General features: G+C 33.9%; 1 protein-coding gene across 2 annotated transcripts in view; it reads right to left on the bottom strand.

The window, feature by feature from the left end:
- Positions 1-535: 535 nt before the first annotated feature.
- Positions 536-18,331, bottom strand: part of LOC124507873 (cadherin-10) — a 122,494-nt gene continuing 104,698 nt past the window's right edge. Inside the window, exons 8-11 of one of the 2 annotated variants that reach the window (XM_047074310.1) lie at positions 15,606-15,727; positions 9,617-9,725; positions 3,965-4,216; positions 536-1,026 (exon numbers count right to left, since the gene is read on the bottom strand). In XM_047074310.1, coding sequence (XP_046930266.1) covers positions 536-1,026; positions 3,965-4,216; positions 9,617-9,725; positions 15,606-15,727 — 974 coding nt within the window. The remainder of the gene's footprint in view (positions 1,027-3,964; positions 4,217-9,616; positions 9,726-15,605; positions 15,728-18,331) is intronic. The other variant, XM_047074316.1, reaches the window with a different exon arrangement.

The raw sequence follows: 18,331 nt of genomic DNA, 5'->3' as shown, positions 1-18,331 counted from the left end.
AAAATAAATACAAAAATATAAATATAAAACATTAGCAGATAGAATTTGATGAAATGAAATTGCACAAACGTTTGTATACCAGGTTGCATATCACACCTACTAACACCACATGTACTTTTTTTTTTTTAATTTAATGTACAGAACAGGATATACCTTAAATGTTTTTCTTCACCTTTTTTTTTTTTTTTTTTTTTAATAAAAGCTTCATTTGCAAGGGCAGGACGTGTATCTAACAGAAGCGGCTTGTGAGGTTCCTATCCTGTTCGTGTTTCTGAAATTATCTTTTATTTCTAAGATGGACCACACTGAATTTCCATAGCTTTGGCTCTTGGAAGTGATTAAATAAAATTTCGCATATATTCCATGAGACATCCTACAGGAAAGAATTAATGGAATTAATGAACAAATTAAGAAGTAAATGGGAAAAAATTGTGCTGAGTGGCAGGAAAACTCTCCTGAATATCAAATATTGTGAAGGGGGGGACGGTGTCCGTCGAGTTACCTCCTCTTGTTGGAACAGAATCGAGAGCCTAGGTTAAGAGTCTTTGTCGCTGTCCCCGCCACCGTACATTTCGGCCAGCTTGTTAAACCGGGGGCCCCACTCTCGGAGGTAATCGTAGTTTTGGTCTCCGTCAGTGGTCCCCGAGTCTAAGGAGCTCAGAGACTCCGCGATGGAATCGTTCCCTTCGTAGGCGTAGGTTGCCAGGGAGTCGTAGGGGGGCGCGGTGGGGTCGAGATCATGCTCTTTCAGCCTTTCGTTAATGAAATCGCGGACGTCTGTGTTATCCGGGGCCGTGGGAGTCCTGCGAGGTATGAATAACGTCTCCGGGATGATGTCTCGCCGAAGCTTCTTCTCCTCGATCGCTGCAGGATTCCTCAGGGTGCCGATATCAAAGGCCTGGGTGTCCTCCTCTCCGCCACCCTCGTCGTTATAGCTCACGATGTTGTCTCTGATGTCCTCTTTAGACAAGATCAGAGGCTCCTTTTTTCGCTGTCTTTTCAGAGCTGCAAACAGTACTACTATAACTTGAAAAAAAGAAAAGAAGATTCATTAGCGGTCCATCTAAAAACACTACATAAATGACGAGTGGAAGCACTGGAAAGGAGTTTAAGTTACTTAGGTTTTCGGGGACAGGCTAGAATTTCAGATTAATTTTGTCCTTCCATCCCTTAGGGGGGTGGGGGGAAGGGAGAGGAGATTGTTGAGGATTTGGCCAGGAAGGGTGGTTTAAGTGCAGTGTTTGCGATTTATTTTTAAAGCCATCTGGGATATTTCTCAAATACAGTGAGATATTTTGTCTATTTTCTTTTTTTCCTAAGGACTGTTTAAAGTTAGCTCCTGATTGTACAGACATTATTTATATTTTGCATTGAATAGTGACATAAGGTGTTACATAAAAAATAGACACACATTGAATTCAGCTTCAAATAAAACAATTAAGGACAAAAACATGCCCATAGTTTTCACATCCTTATACAATATTAAAAAGGCAGCATTCTTTGCAAGATATGGAGGTATTGGTTTGGGTTAAATAGCTTTGCTGATGGATTTACATAGATTTCTTTTTGTTACATTGTTAAAAGAAAAAGATTTTTTTTTCTTGTATTTTTTTACTTACAGTGTCTTAATTAGTGGAGGGGAAGTGACCTCCTGATTAGACACTCTTGGTTTGGCAATCTTTGAGGTATTACATGAAAGTATGTATTTATGTGAGACCAAAAATAAGTTGTAGGACCACAAGATGGCAAAGAGTGAATTCCAGCTTCTACACTGAATTACCTACAGAAACTATGTTGAACCTTAGCTACATACATCGTAAACAATTGTAGATGTACAGATAGAAACGTGTATCACTCAGGGCTCCTGGGTGGCTCAGTCGGTTGAGCATCCGACTTTGGCTCAGGTCACTATCTGCCAGTTCGTTAGTTCAAGCCACGCATTGGGCTCTGTGCTGACAGCTTGGAGCCTGGAGCCTGCTTCCGATTCTGTGTCTCCCTCTCTCTCTCTGTCCCTCCCCTGCTCATGCTCTGTTTCTCTCTGTCTCAAAAAAAAAAAAAAAGAACATTAAAAAAATAAAAAAAGAAACGTGTATCACTCAAAAAGGACATTTCCCTACTTCCCTGACAAGTTACAAATAATAATAAGATAATAATTTTACTAACCATAATAATGGCAATAGCATAAAAGATGGGAGAATATTAATCTCAGATTCCCTCTGGTTGTATGACTTTTCCCACCCTCATTCAGTATCCACAAACATTTTGGAGATGATCCTTTAAAATGATGACTTGGGGAAACAGAAGTGAATTCAATTAGATAAGGAAAGAGAGAGAAAATCTTTTACCAGATATATGTACGGTGAAATATCTATATTTATTTAAATTCTTTAGAATATACACTTATAGGAGATGGAATTTATTATCATTATGAATGGAATATGTCCTCTCAAAATTCATGCTAAAGCCTAACTCCCCAAGGTGATGGTATTTGGAAGTGGGGTCTTTAGGAGGTAATTAAGTCATTAAGTGGAGCCCTCATGAATTGAAATAGTGCTTAGTGCTTTTATAAAAAGCAACAAACAGATGATTACTGTCTGCCACGTGGGGATACAATTGAAGACGGCCTTCTTCAACTAGGAAGTATGCCCTCCCCAAATTTGGAATCTGCCAGTGCCTTGATTTTGGACTTTCCAGCCTCCAAAACTATGAGAAATAAATGTGTGTGGTTCAAGCCATCCAGTTAATGGTATTGTTACAGCAGCCTGAACTAAGAGAATTATATTATTATGTGAAGTTTTGTTTTGTTTTCTCTTTATTAACACAGGACTGTCAGGCTGCTTGCCTTCAAGCTTGTGTGAAAGGGCAAACAAGGGACTTTTTTAATGCAACACAAAATAAAGTTTTAATCCATTGATAAGTGTTCTTGACCTTCAAAGTGGTTAAAAAATAAATAGACCAGCATTAAGTGAAAAAAAAAAAAGTTTATTATTCAAGTCTTTGAGAAAATGTGACATTTTATTTTGCTTAAATTCATATATTCATGCATGCACATAAACTTGTGATGTAAAGATTTTGAACCTTAGATTACTTATTATCAACCAAACGACCCTACCCAGTAAAAAATGTTCTAATAATGAGGATAATGAAACTTACTAAGATTGGATCCAAAATCCAAGTTCATTTTACTGCTTCTTAAAATGTCAGATACAATGTTTTTTGATTAGGGTCATAGGAATATGCACAATAGTTTTAAGATAATGCAACTGGAGAGTAAACTTAATCAGATTTTTCATTCAAAGGCAGTTAAAAAGCAATTTGCTCTAGGTTATAAAATCAAGTATTATTGTAGGGAAAATGAACCAGGTAAAGGCCTATTTCAACATTATTTCAATGAAAAGGTAAAATAGTGAGACCTCCATCCAGCCATAATATGAACAAAAAAACTGGAAATAAACTTTAGATTTACTAAAAATCTATCTACAACTAACAGCAAAGGGCCTTGCCTGTGTTGAGCCACTCAGAAATTGTGTGATCTTGAAAAATGTTTCAAATAGCTCTTTCGTTCTTATTTTAAAAAAAATGTAATAACTATCTGACCAGATAAAATATTTTAATTTAACAATATCCTATGGTTAACCTATGTCTGTCTTAAATATTGGAGTTAATTTGGGAGGAGATATTTTATTTATTTATTTATTTATTTTAAATTAAAATTTTGGGGTTTTTTTGAAAGAGATAAGGTGAAAGTGAGAGAGAGAGAGAGAGAGAGAGAGAGAGAAACAGGGCTCACACAAAGAGGGGCTTCTGCTCACCCAGTGTGGGACTCGAACTCATGACCTGAGCTGAAGTCTGATGCTTAAGGACTGAGCCACCCAGGCGCCCAGAAGAATTATTTTGATAACAGAATTTCTGATTTACAAATATACAATGTGGAAATAATCATATTTTCACACACATTTCTTACCCAGCAGAATAATGATGCAGAGGAGAATGGCGATGAGGGCCCCGGTGCTGAGACCCGCGGGGAGGAGCAGAGCTTCAGCGCTGCAGGACTGCATGTTGCCTTGGCTGTCGCAAGCACACACTCGGATGGTCAGCGTGCCTGTGCTGCTCTGAATTGGGTAATCATTGTCTGATATCACCACGGGCAAGAGATAGGTACTTATTTCATGTCTATTGAATCCATTTTTCCTGGTTAAAATTCTGGCAGTATTATCTAAAATAAATTTGAAAATATTAAAAATGGCTTGGGATAGTACCTTTCTCTCATCTTGATCACTGATGGTTTGACATATAGGTAAAAAGATGTTCATGTAAATTATAAAATTACTGTCAGTTTTCCTATAAAATGTATGCAATGCAACTAAAATATAAGATAGATTAGATAGCTGGAGGTATCTGATACTATGCTTATTTATTAGATTTCCAACTAATTTTCAGATAATGCTTTTAAAATGGCAAGTTTTTATGAGAAGGATTGCAAGGGTGATAGCATATTGGTTTTCAGAATTTTCAGAAAACATACATATGCATACGAAGAAAAAAATCATAGTAAATGTTTTTTTATTTATAAATGCATGTATATTTATGTACAAACACACACACACACACAGCACACACTAATCTAATTTCATGAAGAAAAATGTGAATGGGCAAATGTTAAGTGTAGTTGCACTCTTAAAATCAACAATGTACTCCAAACCCTTCAAGCGTCCCAATATATGAACAACAGTGAGCAAGTTATTTATATTTCTGAACTTTAATTTCTCCCCATTAAAATGAATATAATATATAACCCAAAGTACTGGTGGAAGACAGCTGATGTTGGGTGCCTAACAGAGGCACAGAGAAATGTAAGGGTTGAATAAACACTAGCATTCTACTACCCAGTATATTGCTACTGAAATTTTCTTTATCTGGTAACTCAGCCAGTATCCTTAAATGGAGGTGGTACAGTTAATAAACAAAGATTTATCCTAGCCTTCTATAATCAGTATTTTTTCAATAAAATCATTACACACTTGCATGATAATTTTCTATTCCGTTTATCCAATGCACTTAGTCTTATTTAGCCAATCCCATAAGCTTGTGTAAAATGCTAACGCAGGGAAGGGAGTGAGTTAGCCAGTTGCTCAAATCGTGTAGGACAGAAAAAGAACGGTGATAATTTATTGCAGGTATAGTGGTTGACTATAAAACTGTCATTTCCTAAATTATTAGTAAGAAGTTATTTCTACTACATCGGTTAACTGCATAAGCTAGGAAAGGAGATTAGCAAAATAGAAGACGTACACCTGCAAATTAAAAAAAATAAAATAAAATGTGGCCCTGATAATTTTGCAAATCTGACTTTTCTTCCAAGAAGTATTAGGATATAATTCTTCCAGTCTCAAACCTACACTAAAATTAGTATTTATAGGCATATGGATATATATGTTTTTCTTTTTTTAAGTTTTTATTTAAATTTCAGTTAGTCAACATAAAGTGTAGTATTAATTTCAGGTGTGCAATATAGTGCCTCAACACTTCCTACAACACTAGGTGTTCATCCCAACAAGGGCATTTCTTAATCCCATCACCTGTTTCACCCCCCCCCCATCTCTCCTCTGGCAATTATAGTTTCTTGTCTATAGTTAAGTGTAAGTATGTATTTCTTGGTTTGTCTCTATCTCTTTCTCCCCCCTTTGTTCTTTTGTTTTGTATCTTAAATTCAACATATGAGTGACATCATATGGTATTTGTCTTTCTCTGATTGATTTATTTAGCTTAGCTCCACCCATGCAACACTTCATTCTTTTTTTGTGGCTGAGTAATATTCCATTATATATATACATACACCACTTCATCTTTATCCATTCATCAGTCAGAGGAGATTGGGCTGTTTCCATAATTTGGCTATTGTAGATAATGCTGCTATAAACACTAGGATGCATCCTTTTGAAATAGTATTTTTGTATTCTTTGGGTAAATACATAGTAGTAAAAGTTCTGTACCGTGGGTACTTCTATTTTTAACTTCTTGACTAAACTCCATACTGTTTTCCAGAATGGCTGGACCAGTTTGCATTCCCACCAATCCTGTAAGAGGGTTCCCCTTTCTCCACATCATTGCCAACACTCATTCATGACAAAAGCCTCAACAAAGTAAGTTTAGAAAGAACATACCTGAAAATAATAAAGGCCCTATATGAAAAACCCACAATTAATATCATTCTTAACGGGGAAAAATTGAGAGCTTTTCCTCCATGGTCAGGAATGAGACAGGGATGTCCACTCTCACCATTGTTGTTTAACATAGTACTGGAAGTCCTCGGCACAGCAATCAGACAACAAAAAGAAATAAAAGCCATCCAAATCCACAAGGAAGAAGTAAAACCTTAACTGTTCGTACATGACATGATACTCCATATAGAAAACCCAAAAGACTCCACCAAAAAATTTTTAGAAGTGACACATGAAGTCAGTAAAGTCACAAGATACATAATCAATGTACAGAAATCTGTTGTATTTCTATAAACCAATAACGAAGCAGCAGAAAGAGAAATTAAAGAACCAATCCCATTCACAATAGCACCAAAATCAATAAGATACCTAGGAACAAACCTAACCAAAGAGGTGAAAGACCCGTCCTCTGAAAACTATAAAACACTGATGAAAGAAATGGAAGTGAACACAAAGAAATGGAAAAACATTCCATGCTCATGGATTAGAAGAACAAATATTGTTAAAATCTCTGTATTACCCAGAACGATCTACACATTTGATGCAATCCCTATCAAAATACCAACAGCATTTTCCACAGAGCTAGAAGAACAATCCTAAAATGTGTATGAAATCACAACAGACCCTAAATAGCTAAAGCCACCTTGAAAGAAAACAGCAAAGCTGGAGGCATCACAATTCCAGACTTCAACTTACATTACAAAGTTGTAGTGATAAAAACAGTATGGTACTGGCACAAAAATAGACACATATGGATCGACAGAACAAAATAGAAAACCCAGAAATGAGCCCACAACTACATGGTCAGTTAATCTTTGACAAAGCAGGAAAGAATATCCAGTGGGGAAAAGACCGTCTTTTCAACAAATGGTGTTGGGAAAACTGGATGACATCATGCAAAAGAATGAAACTGGACCACTTTCTTACACCAAACCCAAAAATAAATTCCAAATGGATTAAAGACTGAATGACCTAAATGTGAGATCTGAAACCACAAAAATCCTAGAAGAGAATACAGGTAGTAGTAACCTCTTTGACATCAGCCATAGCAACTTCTGACTAGACATGTCTCCTGAGGCAAAAGAAACAAAAGCAAAAATAGACTATTGGCACTTCATCAAAAGATAAAACTCCTGCACAGCAAAGGAAACAATCAACAAAACTAAAAGGCAACCTACAGAACTGGAAAAGATATCTGTAAACGACATACCTGATAAGGGGTTAGTATCCAAAATCTATAAAGAACTTGCAAAACTCAACACCAAAAAAACAAATAATCTAATTAAAAAATGGGCAGAAGATAAGAATGGGCATTTTTTACAAAAAAGACATACATATGGCAAACAGACACATGAAAAGGTGCTCAATATCACTGATCATCAGAAAATACAAATTAAAACTACAGTGAGATATTACCTCACACCTGTCAGAATGGCTAAAATCAACAACACAAAAAACAACAGGTGTTAGCATATGGTTATATATAGAATCTTCTTGCCTTTCCCTTTTTTAACTTTTCCAAAGTTTCTAAATGTTAATTTTATCTGCAGTAGTTTTATTATATTGAAGAACAAAACGTCATTTTACCCTAAACTAGCCATTCTATTCAAACCATTTTATTAAATATTCAAAAAGTCATCGTGTAATTATGCTTTCAATCTATGTGGGTGGAAAGTAAGGGAATCTTAACAATTAAAAGCTCCAAGTGTGTTATCACTGAAGCAAGAAATTAAATTTTTAAAACTTATACCATAAAGTTTTCTAAGCTGAACATATAGATAAACACAAGGGTATTTTCTTAAGAAGAGCAATTCCATTTCTCAATAGAATTTCTTTCAAAATGCACGATAACTAATTAGTGAATTTATGCAGGATTATATCCTATATTCCATCTGACTTTAGTGGTGTTCTATATAGTGACATGTTCAGATGTATATTTATAAGGCTTCAACTCTTGCTCTGAGTAACTCATATAAGATCAGGAACTCTCCCAAATATAGGAAGATGCCACTACTTGTGAGAACTTAATTAAGATTAGCCTAAAGGTGCTTACCTAGTAACTGTGAAATGTTGTGATAAGGTAACACTATTTCAGGTCTCTAATACTTTTCAAAATTGAGAGGTGGTTTATTGGGAGCCAGGGCTTGGTTTAACAGGAACATAAATTAAAACACGCTTAGAAAGATGAATGATGTCGCCAGTTCAGTATTAGGGATGTCCAGTCTACGTTCCATATATAGGATGCCAGATTCAGCAAATAAAATAATGGGTGTTGTTTTACTGATATGCAGATGAAAGTGGACATTTTGTGTCTTATCTGCCAACCCTAGGCTAATTTTTCCCATCACAATTATTTTAGACGTTCAGAGGGATACAAAACAGACATTTCAGAAACTCCAATTTAGTAAACAGATGTTACCAGTGGGTGCCCTCTCTTCAACTGATTTGTGCACTTTCTACCATATCAAATATTTCAAATAAAAATTGGGTTAATGTAAAACTATCCATTATCTTCAACTTCTTTCTGATATTCTGAAAGCCACCTAGAGGTGATATAGCCATCTGCCTCTACCAGTGTAGCTACAGCATTATGAAGGTATTTCCAAATATGCCAAGGTAGTAAGGTAGTTATTACATTTTTTAAAGAATAACCATATTTACACTTACTCTAAAACATGTATGCCGTTTTGGAAAGATCACCTGATATTGTTAGTTTAACATATACTTATTGCGGGGTGGGGGGGGGGTTAAGCTCTACACACTTTTAGACTAAGATAATTACCACATATTTTTCAAAGAATAAAGCTGTTCAACTTTTTAAAAATAGTAACTATTTTCATATTTTTTCCTATAAAAATCTGTTTTTGCTCTTTTTGGGAATGCAAGAAATGTAATTTCAGTATTTTTGATCACAGAGATATCGTAATATTTACATATTACACAAAAGAATAGTATATCTTGTCCTTGCAACTGCTTTTGCACTTAAACCCTCACAGGCTAATATGGTTACTTCTCTTTCTTCTGACCCATATTCCATGCCTTCTTGGCTTTGGTGAATCTGTTGCTGCTAAGTATCATTGAAATTTGCACAAGGGTCTCACTGAGTCATTCATTTCTCTACCCCATGTGTCTGATTATTTCCATACTTTCTAATGTTTTCAAGATCCAATCTTTTCATTAGTACTCATGTAGAGATTTCTTTCAAATAATTTACTATTTTTTTGAGATTTTGAGAAAATGAACACTGTCAAGAAATTAATCTGATTAAATACCTTATGAAAACAACATTTTGTAACACAGATCAATAAATTAATACACCATACATGTTAATTGCTACTTTGGGGAAAAGTTGTAAATGTCACCTTAAATCATAATGACCGTGTTCTAAAATTTACCTTCATTATCCTGTACTGTGAAGTTGGGATTGACAGCAGCTAAACTGAAGAAAAATTTCTGTCCACCTAAAGGGTCATCTTTGTCTACTGCGCTTATAGTCTGTATTAGCTGGAGAAAAGAGAAAAATGCATATTTATCAAATTCTATGGGTATAACCTGCTTAACAATATGTAATTTTTAACATCCAATTTTGTCTAAATTTAAAGGCAGTTGTTTTTTTTTTTCCTTGTGCATGTATCTTTGGCTTATTCCATCTTTTTTTTTTTTTTCGTTATTACTTTAATTTTAATAGAGTCCTCATTTCTCTACTTCCCTCCGTGCTTCTCTCTGTTGCTCCTTCTCAATTTCTCCTATATATTATCCATTTCTTCAAAATAAAAACTGGTAATATTATACTCTTTGCATCCTTATTTAATTTAGCATTTGAAATAGGTAGGTTATTTCACACATCTTTAAACATTGATCTGGAAGAGTTTATCTAATGTAGGAAAAATTCAGAAAACTATTGTGATTATGGCTTTTCTCCTTATCAAAAAAAAGTAAAGTGAAAATTATTCAAAGAAAGTAGAGATTATATAGATAATATTATGCAAAACTTTTTAAATGAAGGACTTAAACATTATGGTCTACTTTAGCAGTAATGGCTCACTTCATCTGCACTGTAAATAAAATTACATATTTTTAATTCAATATATGCATACTATGGGAAATGGTTATTTTATAAAGATCATCTCTGACTTATTTAAGGATAAGAGACAATATAAGATGCTATACGGTAACAAAGAAGAAAATGTAACACCTTATACTGTAATCAGATCAGTGCTTTGACAATAGATGCTTAATATTATTAAATATATATATAACATATAGCTATGTAATATTTGCATATATACTCATTTTGTCTTTAATTTATATGTATAACATTTTATATATATTTTTGCGTATCTTAATTTGCAAGAGAGCTTCAGAAGTTGTTAACTTGTATATTGATGTTTATATAAATGGTCAAATTTATGCTTAACTAAAAGGAATATACTTTAATAAATTGACTCATTTTAACATTGTGTCTATATTTGATCAAAATATTTGCTACTGATTTTTATTTAAAAAGAGATTTCAAATTTAAAACATTATATCAAGTAATTATGAAAAATAAATTATTTTAACTCTTCTGTATTGAATTAGTCTTCTTTTAGATTACCTTATAAAAATAAAAATGTGATAAATTTTATGTACTCACTATTTATTTACAACCTTAACCACTTCCTTCTAAATGATAAAAGAAATATAATTTGATCAAAGATAAATGTTTATTATCTAAGAATAAGCAGCCAAAAAAATAATTTAAACTTCAAATAATTTTAAAATATATTTTAAAATGAAACATAACTCTTTAATGAAACTTTAGTGGTAATTTAAGATTGAATAGAAATCAAAGATTTATTGCTAATGGCAATAAATTTTATTTATAAATTTTATTGCTAATGGCTTAGCCATCCAATACACAACTAAAAATGGTACATATGTGAAGGAATTAAAGAGAAAGATGTTTATATAAGAATTAATTAATACCCTTTAAGAGGTATCAATTCAGTTATAAAAACATTTCTTGAATGACTCTTATTTGTCAGGCAGTCTAAAATATTATACTTTTAAGTAGTGATTTATAAGAATAAGTTGAGGGGAAAAATGACAAATGAAATAACATCAAGAAAGATAGTAGACTAAATATAATTTTTATGTTTATACAAATCATTAAGATTAATATGTTGGCACACATACAGAAAAAATGATAGAAACTTAAAAGTAGAGCTAAAACTTTAAAAGTAGGCCTTTTAAAATAAAAACTATAATGTTTCATAATAAATATACATTTTCAGTTATGATTACAAATTATAATTTCAGTTTATTTTTACAAATCAAAATAATACACTACAGAGAACAAAATGGTCACATCTTTACATATAAGAAATTATAACGGTTTACACAAAAATTCCTTTTTTTTAATGTTTTTCATTTATTTTGGGAGAGAGCATATACATTCATGCTCTCACATGTACCCGTGAGCAGAGGAAGGACACAGAGAGAGGAAGCGAGAGAGTCGCAAGTGGGCTCCATGCTCAGCTCAGAGCCCAACCATGAGATCATGATCTGAGCAGGAATCAAGAGTCAGACACTTAAACGACTGAGCCACCCAGGTCTCCTTACACAAAATTTCTTTTCTTTAATTTTTTTAGCAGTTATTTATTTATTTTGAGAGAGAGAGAGAGAATGGGGGAGGGGCACAGAGAGAGAGAGGGAGAGAGAGAACACCAAGCAGGCTCCTCATTGTCCGCGCAGAGCCCAACATGGGGCTCAATCTCACGAACCGTGAGATCAAGACATTGGCTGATACCAAGGGTTGGACACTTAACTGACTAAGCCACTCATGCGCCCCTTATGCAAAAATTCTTAATTAAAATATGTTGTTTGAATAAAACATGATAGCATCATTGATTTTAAAATTAGTGATTCACTGATATATTTTCTTTAAATGTTATAAAGAAAGTAACCAACCCCTATGCTGTTCAAGAATCAACTGTATTTTGTTTTGGTATATGTGTGCTTATTTGTTTTGGCATATGTACCATATACATATGGGCATATATATATATATATACACATACACATACATATTATATATTATAATATATATTATAATATATAAACATATTATATATTATAAAATATATATTATAATATATATTATACATATCATATAGATATAATATATATACATTATATGCATATAATATATACATATAATATATTATATAATATATTATATTATACAATATAAATATAAATATATATTATATAATATATATTATGTATATATATATATTATACATTTGAGTTGATTTGCAATAGAAATCATAAGTTGGCAACAAGAAGGAGATATCCCCTATCTCTCTGTATAAGTACTCACTATTTTATTCCTGCTAGAGACAAATTCATTTTTGAATTTGACAAATTCATTTTAGATCACTTCCAATACAATAGGTTGCCACATTATGGAAAACAAAAACAAAAACACTGGTGACGTCTAGTATTCATTTTGAGCATATGAAGAACAGACACTGATAAGTCATTTACATTGTATCTCTTGAGCTGTAACATAATTGGTTTGTATTTTTACTAGGCTATTCTAAAATAATCTCAATTCAGCAAGAAGGTGTTTCAGTGATCATTAGCATTGCCAGTGGTTAGAGTAGTAGTTTCCATTGATGCAAAAATTACCTTTGTTCTGGTAAAAAGCACCCATTTCAGTAGCTGGTAAGTAACTAAACACTGTGCCATGGAGATATGTAGTGGGATATTTGGGTTTTGATAAAGGCCTGGAGCTCAGATACTATCTGTGGGTGAATACAAGTAGCACTCCTCCCTGGGGAGACTCTGGGAAATCTGTGAGACAGAAATTGTATTTCCTTCCCATAACGATTAAAATTATTAAAATATATTTTATTGACTGAAAATCAATGAGAAATGAAACAGCCGGTCTTCTTTCCTCTCCTTTCCCAAGAGACTCTTTCTGTGATGGAAAAGATGAGGACTCAAGTAGTCTAGTTCAGGCACAAGAAGGAACTGTTAATGCTACAATTGTAAGCTCCATCTTTTCCAAGGGGGAAAGTCTCCTACCCTTAGATCAGGGAATAAGCAGAAAAGGAGGAGATGGTAGTTAACTTTATCTCTGTCTTCTCGTTTTGTCCACGCACCAAATAAATGGAATCATTTCCTATACTGCTGTTCAAAGCGCTACTTTTAATCGGCACTTAATTCAGAGAATGTTTGGTTGAAATACTGTATAAATAACTAAAGCACACCCAGAAGTCCTGAGAAGTTCCTACTTCCCAGAAGGAAGGAAGGCAGAGTTAACAAATAAATTTCAAGGAAGTTTCAGTGAAGGACTTCTCCAAACCTTAGTTTTACCTCCTAGGATGCTGTAACCTAGAATTCCATCATTGAGTATGTAAGTATTTGGTTTAAGGAACATTTTTCAGCCTGTGAGACCAAAATGATATTTAACAAACTGATCTTATTAAAAATAACTACTATGGGGACACTTGGGTGGCTTAGTTGGTTAAGCCTCTGACTCTTGATTTCTGCTCAGGTTGTGATCTCATGGTTCATGGGTTCAAGTCCCACATCTGACTTCGTGCTGACAGTGTGGAGTGTGCTTGGGATTCTCTTCTCTCTCTCGCTCTCTGCCCCTTCCCTGCTCATACTCTCTCTCATTCTCTCTCTCTCAAAACAAATTAATAAACATTAAAAATAATAACTACTATGGGAAGCTATTGCACATTCAGATAATTAGACAAAAATTATTAATCATGTTATTCCTATCAAGTTGGTCAAAATAGGTTACTTTTTAAATTAAAATTTTCTTCTATTTTATTATTTTCCTTCAATACGCCAAGTGGTTTTTAAAGTCCAAAAAATATAAAGTTACTAAACCAGATATATTTTTTTTAAAAAGAGGCATAAAGAAAAAAAAACATAATCCCTTATTTTGTATATTTTGAATACATTTGGAAATCAGTATTTAAAATGATTCAAATGCTCTGAAAAGATATCTCTTGAAAATCAAATAGAATAACCATAGAGAAAGCAATGCATGAGGCAGTTGCAAAGTGGGTAATTTATCTCTTTAGAGAAAAGGCTTCAACTTATATCATGCTGAGCCTGCCAAGCAGAGGACTATTTGGAATGGTATTTTCAGGGCAAACACTGTTTCATTAAGAAGTAGGTCGGAAGTAGCTTTGTCATTTAAATATTCCAAATTAAACATTTCCATAACATTTTCAAATAAAAAATGAATCCAATTGCAGCAATTTTGCCATTTCCAACAATAGACAGGCTATTGAATTCCTGTTAGAATCTTCAGAAGGAAGAATTTGTGTTATTCCACAATGTAATTTGCATAAAAATGTAACAATGACATTGATGTTTAGAAAGAGCATCAAATGATGTCAAAACATAATACAGTTTTGGGATGGGTCCTCTTCCTTTAATAAAACACATTTGATTCCCAATTATTATTTATAACATGCAGCTTCCTTCTGTGAAGATAGCACTCAAACCAATTAAGAGCATTTCTTTCAGCCATATACACTGGAGTTTTGCAAACAACAAAATGAGTCCACTGAGGAAAAGACTTAAAGAGTTATAAACAAAGCTGGTGTATAAAGAATGTTTTAAAGGACAAAAACTAAGTCATTAAGCACTCTAAGTGTTGCTATAATGATGAAATACAAGTATAAATCTAAGGAGTGAATCCTACAGTCTGCTTTCAAATCATTTGCATACATTGGAATATTGATGCACTGTCTAGCTGATCCCATGTATCTGTCTCTGTGTTTTTTCTAACTTCCATCTCCCATTTCTCTAGCAGTTACAGTATTCATCTAAAGAAAGAGCAGAGTTTTTTTTTTCCTCCCTGTTTTTGCGCTTGAAAGTTTAACAAGTGAAAGTTATTTCTTCTTACACCTTAACTGTTGTGGCAAAAATAATGTCTTATATTTTCTTTTTAACTGCACAAAAGAAATATGAAACTCACTATATTGTCATTCAGAGCATTTTTTAATTCTAAAAACATTAGCTTTTTTTTTGAGAGAGAGAGAGAGAGAGGTGAAGCATAACCAGGGGAGAGGCACAAGGAGAGGGAGAGAGAATCTTGAGCGGCATCCATGTCCAGAACAGAGCCCAATGAGGGGCTTGATCTCATGACCGTGAGATCATGACCTGAGCAGAAATCAAGAGTCAGACATTTAACTGTCTGAGCCATCCAAGCACCGGGCACCCCAACATCAACCTTTAAAAAAATTATATTACTGGTACTTATATGATTGTTTTTATCTCTGTTTACTCATTCTTCTTAAGATTAGGAAAAGAAAATATTTAAGAAGCCACTAAAATATTCCAAAGCTTTTAAGTCCTATGGTTGCTCACCTGCCCTGGTCTGGCGTTTTCACATACAAAAGTGTCATAGAACACTGCAAATTGTGGAGCATTATCATTAACATCCAAAATTCTGACAAAAACAGCCACACGAGTCATCTCTTTGGGATTGTCTAGAAAAGGGAAAGGAAAAATTTGTTTAGGAAGACACATTTGTGCACCAGATTTAATTTATACAGGCATCTTGTGGATATTAAGTGCTCACATAAAAATAAGCACCGTGTTCATTTTACTAACATAATGAGCAAATGCAATAAAGAAAATGACTACAGAGCCTAATTAAGTAGTCATAAATTCAGTTATTATTGGCCTCAAGAGTACTACTATTATTTTGGAAAATCTTTTCAAAAGCAAAATCCAGTGTAAATGAGTTCATATTGTATTTGTGTCCTGACTGTCCAAAATATGTAAAATAAGAACAAATAGTTATTAAATCTTTATCATACAGTATTATATTAAGCTTCAGCAAGTGTTTGGTTGAAGAAATAATTTTAAATAAATTATTAACTAGCCCATAGTCATAAGCTCGTAATGAGTAGTTTTTATATTACAACTTACCCTCCTGACTACTTTAATCACTAAAATGTATTCCAATAGCTACTCTCAATTCCTCTTTTGGAAATTTTAATATACAGCTACTAATATTACAAGTTGGATGGAAATTTACAGTAAAATATAAGCATTTGAATTTTTCATTAATTGTTACTGGTACAACTTCAACAATCCAGGCTGAATTTTGTAAAATAAAGTTAGTTTGGTAGTAATATATAGTAGAATAATAATGTTTTGGTTTTTTTCCTACAAATTTAAAAATCAACAGCATCAAAGTTGTCACATAAAAATATGCATTAAAATTGTCTTGATTTGTAAGTGGAATTTTAAAATATTAATGTCTATTTACAGACATGAGGTAACAACGTAGCATGGAGTAATAATCTTGTATTAATCATAATTCCATTATCTCAACAATGGGATTTTCTAGGAATGTGTACTGATATCTAAGAGTGATTTGACATCTTAAATTCAGGTTCTATTTATCAACCTTTGTGATGTCAAAATCTTAGTCTTTGGATATAGTGGAACTTCTATGTGGACTTCAGCAAAGTCAAACTGAAGATCAGTATAAAAGAACAAAGGAAGTAACTAGCTAAAGACAAAGGAAAGCAGGGATCTAAGAAAGGTAGTGGAGGAGCATGGAAACCCTCAGCTTGTCATGTCCCTGAAATGCACCTAGATCAGCACCAAACCATTTTGCACACCTAGGAAATTGATATGAGGATTAACACCACAATCTGCATAACTTGAGCCACAGAATTCAGCAGAATTCAGAATTCAGGAATGTGGAGAGGTGAAGTGGGAGAGAGAGAAGCCATAGAGGGTAGGGAGCTGTTTTTGCAGAGAGAGGATAGAGAAAGGGGGAGAGTGCAGTAAATCGGGATCATGCAAGAAAAGCACTCCCCCAAAAGTTGCTGGAGAGAAAGAGAAAGAAAGAGTGAAAACACTTACAGGGGACTGAACAAGAATTCTGTTCCCCAAAACCATTGACAGGGAGAAAGGAAAGGATTTCAATACCATTAGGATTATATAAACAGTGGAGCACAGAGTCTGAAATTCTGGTGCTTAGTGCCTGTTGGTGCTCTGGGGAGGAAGTAGTGACGATCCCCAGGAATAGGCATTGGGGTCTGAGGGGTTCATGTGCCACGGGGGAGAAGCGTCACTGTGTAATTACACAATCATTTTCTGGGGCAAGCAGGCACCCGGTTGTTGCTCAGCAAGACCCTTTCCCAGAGAGTTGGCATGGGCCCAAGTCACAGGGGTCTCTGCAGAGAGGGGTTTTGAAACACAGCCCCACCTGAGATAAAACTCTGAAGGGAGGTGCTGCCTGGCAGGCTGATGCTTGGACATGGGCAGGGTAGAGGCAAGGAGTGGAAGGAGCTCTGAGACAAAGGAGGGGCTTCATGAGAGCATGAAGTTCCTATGCCAGAGACTAGGAAGCTGGGTGAGGCCATTTCCACCTCTCCTGCACATGCATATGCATGCGCATCCAACCCAGTAAACTAAGTAGCTCCACATAGTGGAGAATGGAGCCATTACACCAAGCCCCAACCAAATGCATCCTCCAAGCACATCCCCTAGACAACCAGCACAAGTCTCTCTGCTTGCTTAGTGTATGGACTATATAGAGTGCTTCATAGCTCAAGTTCTAGGGGACACTGAATGTTAACTTCATTTGGGTTTCATTCTGTTTGCTGGTTCATTTATTTATTCGTTGTTTTGTTTTTCTTTTGTTGTTTTTTTTTTGCTTCTGTCTTTCTTGAAATAGTTTTTTTTCTTTTCTTTTTCTTCGTTACAGAAAGAGACAAAATTATTTTTATTTTCTCTTTTGCAAGAATATTTTTATTATTTTCATTATTTTTACTATTTTTTGTAGTTTTAAAATTCTATTTTATTATTTATTTCGTTATATTTTATTATACAAATATTGTTTAATCTTTAAAACTTTTCTTAATTTTTTTTCTTTTCTATCTTTTCTCTACCTTGTTTTTCTGTTTTACCAAGCTTCTTTCAATAAGCAGACCAAAACACATCTATGATCTAGTTACCTTTATTTAATTTTTCTGTTTTGTTTATAATTTTTTTAATTTAAAATTTTTATTTTATTAATTCTTTTTCTTCCTCCGTAATGACAAAACGAAGGAATTCACCCAAGAGAAAGA

The sequence above is a fragment of the Lynx rufus genome, unplaced genomic scaffold (genome assembly GCF_022079265.1).
Source record: "Lynx rufus isolate CCGP_SWC_20201006 ecotype Redwood Valley unplaced genomic scaffold, mLynRuf1.p SCAF_1, whole genome shotgun sequence".
NCBI classification, from domain to species: Eukaryota; Metazoa; Chordata; class Mammalia; order Carnivora; family Felidae; genus Lynx; species Lynx rufus.
The sequence above is the reverse complement of the archived record's forward strand: the minus strand, read 5'-3'. Positions and strand labels throughout refer to the sequence as shown.